Source organism: Lissotriton helveticus, chromosome 2_1 (assembly GCF_964261635.1).
Source record: "Lissotriton helveticus chromosome 2_1, aLisHel1.1, whole genome shotgun sequence".
In the NCBI taxonomy this organism is placed as follows: domain Eukaryota; kingdom Metazoa; phylum Chordata; class Amphibia; order Caudata; family Salamandridae; genus Lissotriton; species Lissotriton helveticus.
Genome location: NC_136059.1, coordinates 386,168,887 through 386,182,851, shown reverse-complemented (window position 1 = coordinate 386,182,851; position 13,965 = coordinate 386,168,887). Strand labels below are relative to the sequence as shown.

The 13,965-nt window shown below is 43.1% G+C and overlaps 1 protein-coding gene across 1 annotated transcript in view; it reads left to right on the top strand.

Annotated features, from left to right (window-relative positions):
• Nucleotides 1–11,761, top strand: part of PLCXD3 (phosphatidylinositol specific phospholipase C X domain containing 3) — a 685,801-nt gene extending 674,040 nt beyond the window's left edge. The window contains exon 3 of the mRNA XM_078675008.1: nt 4,967–11,761. Within this exon, the coding sequence (XP_078531134.1) occupies nt 4,967–5,123 (157 nt within the window). The 3' untranslated portion in view covers nt 5,124–11,761. The remainder of the gene's footprint in view (nt 1–4,966) is intronic.
• Nucleotides 11,762–13,965: the final 2,204 nt, after the last annotated feature.

Sequence of the window (13,965 nt, the reverse complement as noted above, 5' to 3'; positions counted from 1 at the left end):
AAGACGGCTGTAATGCCAGAAACCGGTCCCCGGAAGCTTGTTTCCTTTCCAGTGAAGAATTGGCTTGGTAGTTTGGTCTGCCCTGTTCCCATGATGCACTGGGCCAGGGACAGACTAATTTGCATATAGCCAGGTTCTGAACTGGGATGGTGCAGTGAGCTAAAAAACGGTGATGGATCAAGCCCTGATCTGTTGACTGGGTAGGAGTGTTCTGATTAACTCAGATACTCTGTCCATCACCACCCCCTTTTTGAAAATATTTTGGCCACCATAAGAGTGGAAGGGTATACTCAGATGTGAGTCCCTTGCTCACTGCACCATCAGGATTCAAGCAAGCCGGGCCGAAGACGGCTGTAATGCCAGAAACCGGTCCCCGGAAGCTTGTTTCCTTTCCAGTGAAGAATTGGCTTGGTAGTTTGGTCTGCTCTGTTCCCATGATGCACTGGGCCAGGGACAGACTAATTTGCATATAGCCAGGTTCTGAACTGGGATGGTGCAGTGAGCTAAAAAACGGTGATGGATCAAGCCCTGATCTGTTGACTGGGTAGGAGTGTTCTGATTAACTCAGATACTCTGTCCATCACCACCCCCTTTTTGAAAATATTTTGGCCACCATAAGAGTGGAAGGGTATACTCAGATGTGAGTCCCTTGCTCACTGCACCATCAGGATTCAAGCAAGCCGGGCCGAAGACGGCTGTAATGCCAGAAACCGGTCCCGGAAGCTTGTTTCCTTTCCAGTGAAGAATTGGCTTGGTAGTTTGGTCTGCCCTGTTCCCATGATGCACTGGGCCAGGGACAGACTAATTTGCATATAGCCAGGTTCTGAACTGGGATGGTGCAGTGAGCTAAAAAACGGTGATGGATCAAGCCCTGATCTGTTGACTGGGTAGGAGTGTTCTGATTAACTCAGATACTCTGTCCATCACCACCCCCTTTTTGAAAATACAAAGGGAAAACAGCACAGCAGGCCAACCGGAACCAGAGGAGCCCACAGGACCCCACCCCCGCAGCGGCCCGAGGAGCAGGAACACCGACCCACCACCAGGCGTGGCAGGCAACCCGAAGCAGAGGGGGAAACAGAATGCACCCCCCACAGGCCGTCCATCCAGAAGAAGAGTACCAAAGGGAGCAGACCCCGGAACGCCCACCAATCAAAAACAGCAAGACCCGGGGCGGGCCAGCAGCAAGGCCGCAGACCAGGAACAAGCCACACAGGGGGCAAGCAGCGTGGACTCCAGAGACAGCAGCAGGACACCCCAAAAATCAATACGGGACGTAGCACAGCGCTGAACGCAAGCCCCCAACAAACCCCGGCACCCCCAGGAGGCACCGACCCAGGGACAAGACACACGCCAGAAGGCACACCCGTCACCACCCCAGGACCGGCACCAGCAGGTGAACAGAGGACCCACCAACACGGATATCAGGATAGCAGCGGCCGGACTCGAACCCACGGGCAGGAGCGCCTGCGACACCAGAGGCACAAGAGGAACCACGGAGCCCAGCGCCACGCAGCACCTAGAAGAAAAAAAGGAGAGGTGAAAACAGCCAGAGCGGGGGCCAACAACACAACAAGGCCCCCACAGCAAATGTGAGAAAAAACACACACATGCAGCAAAGGAAAAAAACACCCCAGCGCTCCACGCCACAGAAGGAAGCCACATAGACCCTCCAAAAATTGAAGGCAACCTAGGGAGCGCAACACCCCGAAAACCCAACCCCCGGCTCGAGCAAAAAGCCCAGGGCACAAGCAAACGCAGCACAGGCCACTGGAGAAAGCCACCGTGAAAAGACAGACCCGTCAGAAAAAAGGACGAGCCAGGGAAAGGCGGGGCACAGGAGGAGACCAGAAGGCACAGCCATACCGAAGGACAAGCCCACTGGAGTCCGGCGCCCAAGACCACACGGCCCGCCAAGGACACCAAACCGAGGGAACAGGCACAAACACTCAGCAATCTCCCACCACACTGACAGAAAGTGAAAAACACGAGCACATCTGCAAGGCGGGGAAAAGAGCAGCCAACAGAGGGCAGGGAACAGGTAATGGCCCAGAAATCGAACTCAGATGGAGGAAAGGCCGAGTGGAGCCCCTGGGAATTGAACCTGAGACCAAGAACCGAACACAGGACTCTGCAGCGGAAGCATGTCTTTAGAAAGTAAGGTCTGTGAATCAACAGAAACATCCACATGCCAATTATGTCATCGTAAATAAGAGAATACACATTCATGGAACGAGACTGCAAGAACCCATCTTCAGGGCCCGGACAATTACATGCAAAACGGCAACTCCCAACAGTGCAGCCAAGACAATATAAAAAAACGTCACTGCCCGGTTTCGAACGGGGAATAAGTCTACAGCAATGGCAGGAATCGACCCCTGGCCTGTGAGGGCTGGCCACACCAAAGGTACGAGATGTACCATTAAGCTAGAGCCCCTTGTTGGCGCCAACAATTTCCAAAGGAAATGCACATACAGGATGCGCACAGAACCGAATGCAGGGCACTGTCTCCGAAAATCAACTTATACATCCACATGCCAAATATGTAAATGAATGCAAGAGAAGAAACTGTCATGGAACGAGACTGTCAGAACAACAATCGCAATCACCGCAGATGACACCAGAGGCCGAGCGGGCGACCCCGCAGCCCCCCCACCCTCCGGGGCAGGAAGAGAAGTGCTGCGAACAGAGAGCCCAAGAAGCGAGGCTAGGAGCCTGCTGCTGCCAGCGCCGGGCCCCTGAAACAGAAAGAACACGGGACAAGAGCGCCAGGCAGAATAAAAAAGGGATCCCGAAATCGGGACTCACCAGGAGTGGGGGCCAACCCCAGGAACAAGGCCCCCACAGCATCGCCGAGCAGAAGTCCAACAGGAGCCCATCCAGCAAGGCACAGCTCCCCGGCCAGGCTCGGGAAGCCGAGCCCGTGACCCGGAAGCAACCGGGAACTCCAGCACCAGCCACAAAGGGCCGGTAGGTGCAGGCAGCACACAGCAAAGCCGGGAACTCGCCAATCCAAACACCGGCTCCAGAGAAAGACTGACTCCAAGCAAGCCCGGCAGGCCAGGAGGCAGTCCAGGGAACCCCACGCCCACACAGCCAGGCAGCAGGGCGGGGGGAGAAGAGAAGCACCGCCACTCAAGCCCAGCAGGAGCAGCACCAGCACACCATCAACTCTGTCGACAGACAGAAAAAAAGAACAGGAGGTCTGCTGGGTGAGTACTGCTTATGTACTCCCGGGGGGAGGGGCAGTATTAGTGTCCCAGCATTCCTCTTGTTTTTTATTCTGTCGGGAGATGGTCATCTCCACTTGTTAAGTATGAAGGTGTCGAGGACGGAGGGACCTGGGGGTAATGAAATAGGTAAAAAAAAGTTTGTTTACAGAAGTTACTCCCTAATACAGTGCACAATTTGGAAATGCTGTGCAAACTTGACATGGTATGCGCAAATTATATTTCTCTTGTCTATTTCAGCACCGCATTTAGGCCCATTTAAGTTAAAGCTAGTTTTCAGCTCCCACCAAGTCATAGGCAGCGACCTGACTCAGGTGTCTAAGGGTTACATGCAATCTAACAGCCATAGTTGTTAACAACAGTTTGTCCTCAAAATGATAGAGTCTTGGGGACTTGTTCCAGGTACCAGCAGCATATATCAAAGTTCTGCGGATTGCTAGGTGGAGTACAAGAGATATACACCCATTTCTTCACCTTGCTGCCTACCCCTGCAATCGGTATTTTTTTATCATCTTCAATAGGAATGAACCTCAGTATGGTGCGTAATTTTAATAAATAGTTGGCTGGGTGCAATTTCGTACATCTCACCTTGTTCAGTGGTCCCTATAGGTTTTGTTGTGGTATGTGTTTTAACATTCTCCATTCTATCATGAATCACTAATATGCAAATAATGTCCGAAAATAGAAAACTAAGAATATTGATCTCATTCCTGTGAGTTTGTTTAATTGGCTTGACCACAATTTTGTTTTTTGTTAATTAAGGAAAGAAAAGTCACTAAACCAATTAATTTAGATGTGCTTGAATAGGTAGGTAGAGGAGCTGTTGCAAAAAGTGCTGTTGGTTTGAACTTACACCTTTATACATAATGGGGCATATTATTCAAGAAATCGCATAGCGCAGCAAGCCGCCTTGCTGTGTTGAACTGCATGAAATGGCAGGAATGCACCTTATTTAACATTATATGGCACATTCCTGTCTTTGCCTTGCACTGGCGCACAATGTGCTGCCTTTTACCAATGCAGCCACCCTTGTGCAAGGGTGCCTGCGCTGTAAGCAGCATTGTTTTTGTGCAGGAAGAGACACCTGAACAAAAACTATCCTCTTTCTGTTTGTGCTGCAGAATACAGAATGCAGCATAAATGGAAAGTGGAAAAACTAGGAGAAATAAATATATTTCTCCACTAGGGGAAATAAAGATATTTCTCCTTCCTATGCCTTGCGCAGGAAGGCGTCGTAATTTGTCGCATTCCCAGGTCTACCAGTAATGGTAAGAATGAGCAAAAATCCATGGGTGATGTTTGGAAACACCCACGCTCCACCCATGGAACGCCTCTTTGATTTATGCTGTGTTGCGTTACTCTCTAGATTTATGAAGCCACTCAGGACCACCTAAGGTGGACTTGCTTTGCTTGATAAATCTAACTTAGTAGTTGACTTTCCCTTGCACCTCCTTGCGTGACAAAAGGGCTATGCAACAGAATGATAGATATTCCCCTATATTTGTGAATGTGTCAATTAGCTGTGTAGACTCCTGCCTGTATTGCCTCAATGTGACAATGTATTTTTCGATGCTGGCTCCCAAAACGTTAGGTAATATTCATGGTGCACTTTAAAAAGTACCAATGCCTTTTGAAAGAATCATAATACGAAATTTGAACACAGTAAAAAGCATTTGCTCAAATCTTCCATTGTTTTATGTTCCTTTTTGATAACTTTCCTCCTTCTTCCTCACTAGGGCTCTCCCAGCAATGATGCACTGGGTCCGGACACAGAAACCCGGAGAAAGCGGTATCAACATCATCACTGCGGATTTTGTAGAACTTGGTGAATTTATTAGCACGGTCATCAAGCTCAACAATCTCTTGGATGAAGGAGAAGCAAACACCACTTGATAATATACATGTTAATGCGGTAGATGATTTAGAAAGATATTCCTTGTAGTGAGAAAGTTTGCACACAGATCTCCCATGAATCTGCAGTGGTTCGAACTGGTAGTGGGTGGGAAAAGAAGGCTCATTTTTATGATTGTACTCCTTTTCTAGGGTATGAAGTTATTTTTTTCTCATTTGAAAAGGAAGTTTAGATGTATAAGTCAAGTTGGTTTGGAGGGGCGTCATACCCATTGTCACAAAACCATTAGAATAACATGGGCATTGTAGACTTGAAAGTAATAATGTTATCTTACAAACCAAAATGTTGGTATGTGTTGTCCTTTATGATTTAAATATAGGCATTGCGGCATGGTCTGTCAGAGTCAAAGGCCACTTTATCTGGGTCAGGAGGATTTACTTCAAACTCAGTGAAGCTGTACATATCCAGGTGTATTTAGTATTAGATGTCTTACATTTTTTTTTTTAGCAGGGACTAGCGTGAATGTTATGGATACCGAACCAGTTGCAGAAGTCTCTGTTCAAATAGGCTCTAAAATGAGCACAAACAAGCAAGGCACTTTCAAATGGACTACGTTACTCTGATAAAAATCGTATTGTATGTTTTCGAGACATTGATTCACTTTGCTGTAAACCTAGGTCAATTTTTATTTACATTTCAAATACAAGACCATAAATAGGTTTTCAGGCAGTCTGACTTGCTATTTTATTTCTATTTGACGTTGCTTTGTACATCATGTATGAGTTATAATTGATACTTATTATGTACTTCTTATCAACACAATTGTTTTGTAGTTATGGTTTCCTTGTGCTAAGTCTTAAAACAACCACCAGCTGAATTTGGCAATGTACATATTAAAATAAAGTGATGGTTTGTAAGATTGTTGATGTAACATTTACCAGAAAATGCTTTTATTAGTCGACCTTTGTCTCTAGCGTTAAGGTTGCAAAACCATGTGACTTGGGCTAACAAACAAAACAAAACAAAACAAAATAATCCAATAAATATGCAAATGATATAATTTTGGTTCCATAATATGGAATTTGATATTATATATATTTATAATGCATATCTTGAAATCGTATGAAGTTATTCGTTCTCATAGATCAGTGTTATGCATCACTGCTCATCACCACTAAGACATTGCACAAGTTGTAGTGGGTACAATTGTTCCACTCAAGAGATACAACCCCTAGATGTCAATCACTTGTGAATCTGCATTACAGACAAGCGTTACATCGTTCACTTTTCTGTATTGTCTCCATAAATAATCAATACAATTCATTTGATATTATATTTATTTAGAACATGGGGTTGTGGCAGCTCCATTGAAGACAATGAAGAGTCCCAGGGTTAACAATGGCTGGTACAAGCATTCTGCTCAAATATTCAAATGTTTGTCTTTCTGTTTCCTGCTTTTTAATGTAGAACAGTCTACGATCAGTGAGTGGAACATTCTTATTGCCTTATAACAACTAGTGTACATCTCATCAGAGGGCTATAATGCTACATTGTGTTACATTAATTTCGTAACAAACCACGGGTCAATGGCCTTCAACTAATACACATTTTGTGTTTGTAAAACTTTTCAATTCTTAGTTACGTGAAAAGTGAGGCAGTAAAAGTTCCTTTTGCTTCATTGCTACTCCACATAGGAAACTCAGAATGATAAAAAAAAACTTACTTACATCAGGCCATGTGACCTGCAGATTGCACACAGATCATTGTAGCGGGTGCATTAACCATTACCACTTTAAGAAATGCAGCCACCTATTCAGTTCTGCTTTTTTCAAAATTCCAAAGAGATGTTGGAAGCTCTTATTTACATCACGATGTCACAACCACAGAACGAGAATTTATATTTATCTAAATATTGCCAACTCCATGACATGCTAATGTTTTCACTGATTTACATTGTCCAACAAGCTGTGCCTGGTCTGAATTAATTAGGTAATTCTTTGAACCAAATTACTTAATTGAAAAAGAAATGTAATGTTATTTGGATTCACGTTTGACAGCTGTATTCCCCTTCAAGAAATGAAAGTATCCTTGATCCCAATATTAATTTCTATAAGAATTCAGTTTCAATCTTGGGATCTATATCGTCAAACCCCCCATGCCCACTGTGAGCACAATTGCAAAGCAATATTGTCAGTTGACTTTAAACAAGGGAATATTATACGAATGTATGCTCCAAGATGCATGAAATGCATACTAGATTCCAATTTCCATCCATTTTGGAGCAACAAGCTTGATATCATATTTAAAATAATACAATGCCTGATTAAAGAACTTTTTTTGTTCTCTTCCACCCATTTTTAGATGCCATTGATTTCTAAAATCATCTCTATCAGATTTTAATACAAGAACAATAAAATAACTGTGATATGATGTTTTATTTAGTTATATTTAGGTGATTTCGATGCCAATGCTGCTTCAGAGCACGAATATAGAATTAGGTATATGGCTCAGCTATGAATGAAAGCTGATATCATACAGTTTGAATTTCAAATTATCAGGAAAGACACAACAGAGACAGGTAGAACAAAGGAAATGAAGTAACACAGCAACTTGTTGGACCTACACTCAGTACTAGACATCTCAACTGATTTCAGAAGAAATAGCAAGGTTACCTGAGACTACATCAGCTAGATATGTGCATCCCCTTAGTCAGATGCACTTAATTTCCCAGGGATTCTAAGCAATTTGTAATTCAGTCAAGAAAATGTAACTGCCAAAGTATTTGTCCAGAAAGAATCCACATTTTTTAAAAACCTATTAGCCTCAATTGCGAGTGGCCCAGAGCAGGGACACAGCTCTGGGATATTCTTTGTTTCCTAACGTCTCCGGGCACAGAATATTTATTGGGCTACCAGATCTGGTAATTCTCGTCCCAACACACTGGACATGAAGATATGGGTGGGCTACTTAAGTGCGCAATTTGACATGATTTGTTTGAATATATGCGATCATCTGATCCATCTTTTGACTTTTTCGCAAGATATGTAGGTCAATTAAGGACAGCGGCTCTCTTTTCCCACCCCAGTCATTACAATGACTTTTAAAGCAGCTTTATTTGTAATATGCAAAATAATTCTGTCCATACAAATATCAGCAGTGCCTTAGGTACCACTGAAATTTTACAGGTTTAACATAAATAAGAATAACACATCATTAACTTAAAGAACTACTTAAAAAACGTAAAGAGCTACTGTTCATGGGGACAGTCCGTAGAAGAGTATTAATTCATCTGAAAAACAACTTGGTATTCGTTGATTGGTTGTCCTCATTACACATTGCCTGTCTTTCTAACACCTGAATATTTTGTACTTTCATCTAACAGGATATGCTGATCTACCCTCAATGATATACAGAAAACAGTGGATTTATTTAGTGGTTTATCAAAAACATTTATGCGATTTTAACAACTTCTTGGCTCACCACAAAAATGAAGATGAAAAGGGCGTACATTTAAATACAAATGAAACATACGTTTTAATTCAAACAATTCCTATTAAAAGACATGCGTAAGCAAAAAAAGGATGGTCCAGTGTTCTGCGAGAATGTGTGGTACACTTAAGTGATAAGTGTAAACATAGGACAACAATAGGTGCTGGTAATTCACTAATCTTTAAAGAGTTTTGCCAGGACATAGTGGCAGATTAATTCCTACTAGAAATTGTTATTGCAGAAATGGTATCTACCCGAGTAAATGTTTATCATTTTCTATTTATATATATTGTGGTGACAACCCATTGAACAGATTGAGGAGGTTATTTTTTACAGTAAGTGATTAAGCTGCAAAAGATGCACAAGGAGATGATTGGCTGTTCTGTTTAAAGCAAACACAAGGAGACGATGGACAGAGTGCTGAAACTTTTCAGACGCTCACCCTCAGTCACAGATATGGATTGAATCCATCATCAGCCTTTGGCTCATTTCGCCACCCCAGTTCAGACCCAGCCATATGCAAATCAGTCATGATCCTGTTCCGCATGGGAACAGTCCAACCCGAACTACCAAGCCAGGTCTTCACCTGACTGGAAACAAGCATCCAGGGATCGGTTTCGGAGTAACACCCATATCAGCCATGCTAGTTTGAATCCAGTCGCAAAGTGAACAAGGGACACACACACGTCTGGGCATATCCTGACAACTTAGGGCAAACAAAGCAAACACGAGGAGATGATGGACGGATCACTGAAACGTTTCAAATACTCACCCCCAGTCACAGATCTGGGTTGAATCCATCATCATTCTTTACCTCACTTCACCACCACCGTTCAGACCCAGCCCTATGCAAATCAGTCCTGACTCTGTCCCTGTTAATGTCATGCTCATAAATGCAGAGAAAGATGAAGGTTAATCGGTATAAAAATGACCACTACCACAATGTGCATGTCAAAATTGGACTCAAAGAGTTTGATTCTAAAAAGTAATTTGGGATGTATATAAAAATGAGGGATAATTGTAGTATGGAAAATACAAACGTTAAAAACAAGTCTTTCTTCAAAGGAAGTGAAAGAAATACTAAAGATGAGTAAATATACTACAGAAAATATGGAAGCGGGAGGGAGGAACAAAACAATCGAGTTTATCAAAAACACATAAATAAGGGCTTCATTTGGGATCCACCATGCATTTTCCATGAATTCTATGGTTTAAAATTCTTGTTTTATTCCTAATGTAGGTCTATGTCATTCTTACCTTCATTCATTGTACTTAGCCAAAAAAAATTAGAAGTGTTTTAATTATTTATCTACTAATGTGAATTAAATTCTTATGTATATCACATATAACCCAGGTTACACTTAACCCCTTTGCGTGCATTTGTCGGCTAACGGCCGTCGCGAGCAGTACCTCGGTAGTGTGCGCACGTCCGTTGGCCGACGTGGCCCGCCCGCGCAATCGAACGCCCGCACCGCGGTGGAATTGCCGCTGCGGTAAACGGGTTAATGAGTTTTGCCCTGCAATTGTTTATGAACTACCATCAGCACCATTACACACAAACCAAATGGCTTTGGGTACAGATAACCATTCAAAGAAATATCAAGATTACTTTAATTGGAAGAAAGGAAGCACAATTTACCATTTAGCAAAAAAATATGAGCACAAGAAGCTTTAATTTTCTTCATGGCAGGGTACTGGCTTGGAAAAGAAATATTTTTTTAATTCAGTGTTTATTGCATTAAACATTACAATAAAGAATGACAACTCTCCCACTTTAGAACAGAGGTTGGAACACATTGTACACTTTGAAGAAACCTATTTCAGAGTCAATAAGGTCCACACTAAGGTACCAACAAGAATTTACCCATATAGTGGAAAGACATATTCCTAGAGAATTAAATCTTATCCTGTCCTCCATGAAGTTGAATAGGCTTAGTAAGAAACCAGCAATATTGTTTGTCCACCTAAGGGCTATTTAACATGTTCACCATTCAGTCTAGTGTTTAGGAAGTGTAGACTTTAGTGACACATATCGTTTCCCGCGTTTCTGGAGAATTTAAAATTGGTCTTGAATTTCCAGTGGAGCAAACGTGCTTTGTGAACAGATCACTTACCTTGGATATTGATATATTTGGAGTATTTAAAGTAGAACCATCACATACCCAGCTCCAAGAGACCGCGGAGCACATCACAGAGAACATGTTGATTACAGTGGTAACCACACAAATATTTAGCGGTGTACATGAACCAATATGTGCCTATGTGAAGGGGGCAGCTCTCTAGAGGCAGGAATACGGCAACCAAAATATGTTGGGAAGTGTAGATGGGAACATGTAATTTGAAAAGTGGTAGACAGCAAGTCGGACAGTTGTGTTTTTACATCCTTATATTGCACCTATAACAAATCGGAGGCATAGGAAATAAAGGGACTTTCCCAGAGTCATACAATATTGCAATCAAATGCCAAAGCCAGCATTTGAACACGGGTCTCCTGGTTCGCGTGTCGGCAGCTTAGCCTCTAAACTTGTTTATTATATATGCTTTAAGAAGACTTGTCTTTTTCTGTTTTTGATGTATTGTGTCATTTTGGTCAAACAAGCTTTTGGAATTCGAGTGTATATTATTTTGATTATACATAGAGTGTAAAGAATAGGAATTATAGAATGTACAGTAGGGGTCAGTAAAAGAATGATTGGTGTAACATTGGCTATCTGATTTAGGAATATTTATTGCTGATGAACAGCCCACACCTACCTTTCATTTAGGAAAGACAGGATTAAGCACACTCACAATGCCAGAAGAAACGTTTTACCTATAAACATGTCTTAAAACTGATGTTTCAATGTACTAAAAAAAAAATATATTGTACCAGTACGTAGTACCTTTTTTGAGCTTGTAGGCATTGTAAAATTGTGTGCTTTGCGTTGACCGTGTCATTTCCGTCATGAATGTGGCTTCAATCAAAATAATTGAAATTGTCTCCTGTAACTTCTTCTTGAAAATAAAGTTAATAACTGTTAGTGAACTGCGAAAATAAAAAGTAGCCTTGTGAGAAAGGATTTGTTCAGTTACAAACTTCTGCTTCTTTGCTATGTTGGTGTATGATTTTTAACCAACAGTGGTTACAAAATGATTTAAAATCTTTGCCTTAACTATTGATACAAATGTGGAAGAAATAAAATTATTGTTAATAAAATTGTTCTGTTTTTGCTCTCTAAATAGCACCCCTCTTACTCTCTGAAGAAATAAGCACAGCAAAGGCACTAGATTAAAACAGTGACGATTTGTGGATTCCCAAAATTAATAGTAATGGCTCGAACTGGAAGTAAAACTCATTACAAATAGTAGAAAATGTACCACATTCTTTTGTGTTCATTATTCAAGCATAGAGTTTTTCATTGCAAGAATATGATTTAAGGAGAAGTTGGAGGCTGTTTTTTTCACCAGTTTTGAAGGGTCAGCAGAGATGTCAGTACTCACTGATATGATAGTACATTTTTTATACACAACCTGAGACAAAGGTTTAAAGTACCTCATAATCCATAAAAAAGTCAATTGCCTGGACGAAATTGCTGCAGTTGTTCGCAGCTGTATGTAAAGGAGGTCTAAGTAGATTCTGGCAAATGTTTAAGGTTAATCTTGAGTTTATGGTTTAACTCTCTTTATTAAATTTTCAGATATAACAAAGAAACAAGACCATCTGCTCCATTAATACAGTGCGATACAGACTCTCGAGTCGGCAAAGATAAATTTACCAAGTAATTGCTAGGTGTTGGTCAACAGTACAGATACACATAGAACACAAAAGAGAAAAAAAAAACCTAAACCCCCCGCTGTCCACAAATCAGCAAAAAAAAGGAAAAAACTGAGAAACGGTAATGAGCATGTTTAGCGGGTGTTGTGCTTCCGCGAACATGCGGAGCTACCTCGCTCAGGGATTGGCGTATCTGCTAAGCGCAAAAGGCGTAGATATAGGGGGCAGCTCAGTTCTCGAAACTCCCCGGTGAGCAGAGTCAGGAAGGTGCGCCACAGTTCGGGAAATTCCTCCCCTCTGCCCACTAGAATGAGGGATAACGTCTCCATGCCGAGCACCATCCCCAACTGGTGCAACCAGCCTGTGTTGGGAGGGGCCTGTGGGTATCTCCAATGTGCTAGGATGTTTTGTGTGGCCGCCCCTAGAGCGATGGCAATGAGGCGACCCCGTCGTGATTTCAGAGGGTACATTAAGGAATTAGGCAGCCCCAGTAGCATGTATGCGGGGAAGCGAGGAAATTGGGTGTCCAAATGGGAGTCTATATCATCAATAATTGTGTTCCAATAAGCATGGAGTCGGTCACAACTCCAGAGGAGGTGTTCTAGGGTGCCCAGTTCCCCGCATCCTCTCCAGCACCGGTCACTAATGAGGGAGTCAAATTTATGTAGGCGCTCTGGTGTGTGGTACCAATAGGTGGCTATTTTGGTCAGCATTTCAGTGAGCCCTGCGTGGTAGGCTGAGTGATGGGCCCTGTAGTATATGCCACGCCATTCTTTATGTGAGAGAGTCCTCCCCAGATCATGCTCCCACCGTGTCCTGCCAGCGTTGTAGGTGTGTATGTTCTCGACAAGGAGGTGTTAATGAAGATCGGTGATTAACTTTTTATCAGACGAGCGCGTGATCAGCCACTTCTCATGAGAGGTGAGGAAACGTTGTGCTCCGGGTCTGATCTGTGGGAGAAGTGCCCAATGTCGCAGCTGAAGGTAGGCAAGTCTATCCCCTTCCGGGATGCCATAGTTTCTTTCATTTGCTGGAATGAGAGAATACCATCTAGATTAAAAAGGTGCCCCAGGGATCTACAGGTGGAATGTCGCCAGTGCTTGAACGATTTAAGGTCCAGTCCCGGAGTGAAGTCAGGATTATAAAAAAGTGGGGTCAAGGGTGAGAGAAAGGACGTCAACTCGTGCTTAGTGGCAACCCGATCCCATACCTCCATGACCGTGCTTGTGATGTGGGACGCATACAGATTAGGCGGGCAGTGATGTTTTGGGAGAAATTGGATCTGCTGTAGAGGCATGCCCGCAACCGCTTGATCCTGGAAGAGCCAGTGTTTACCGGACTCCAGCCGGTGCCATTCTACCAAACAGCGGAGCTGTGTCACCTGGAAATAAAGTTGCAAATCAGGCACCCCTACCCCCCGTGTTCCGGTGGAAGGACTGCAATGGTCTGCTTGAAACGTGGTTTACGGCCCTGCCATATAAAACGTGCCAAGTTAGACTGTGTCTGCTGGATCCAGCCCGCCGGCGGGTGCAAAGGGAGGGTCTAAAACAGTTATAATATCTGAGGGAGAAGGGACATTTTGACGGCCGCGATTCTCCCCAGCCAGGATAAGGAGTGATGCTTCCATCTCCGGAGTTCCA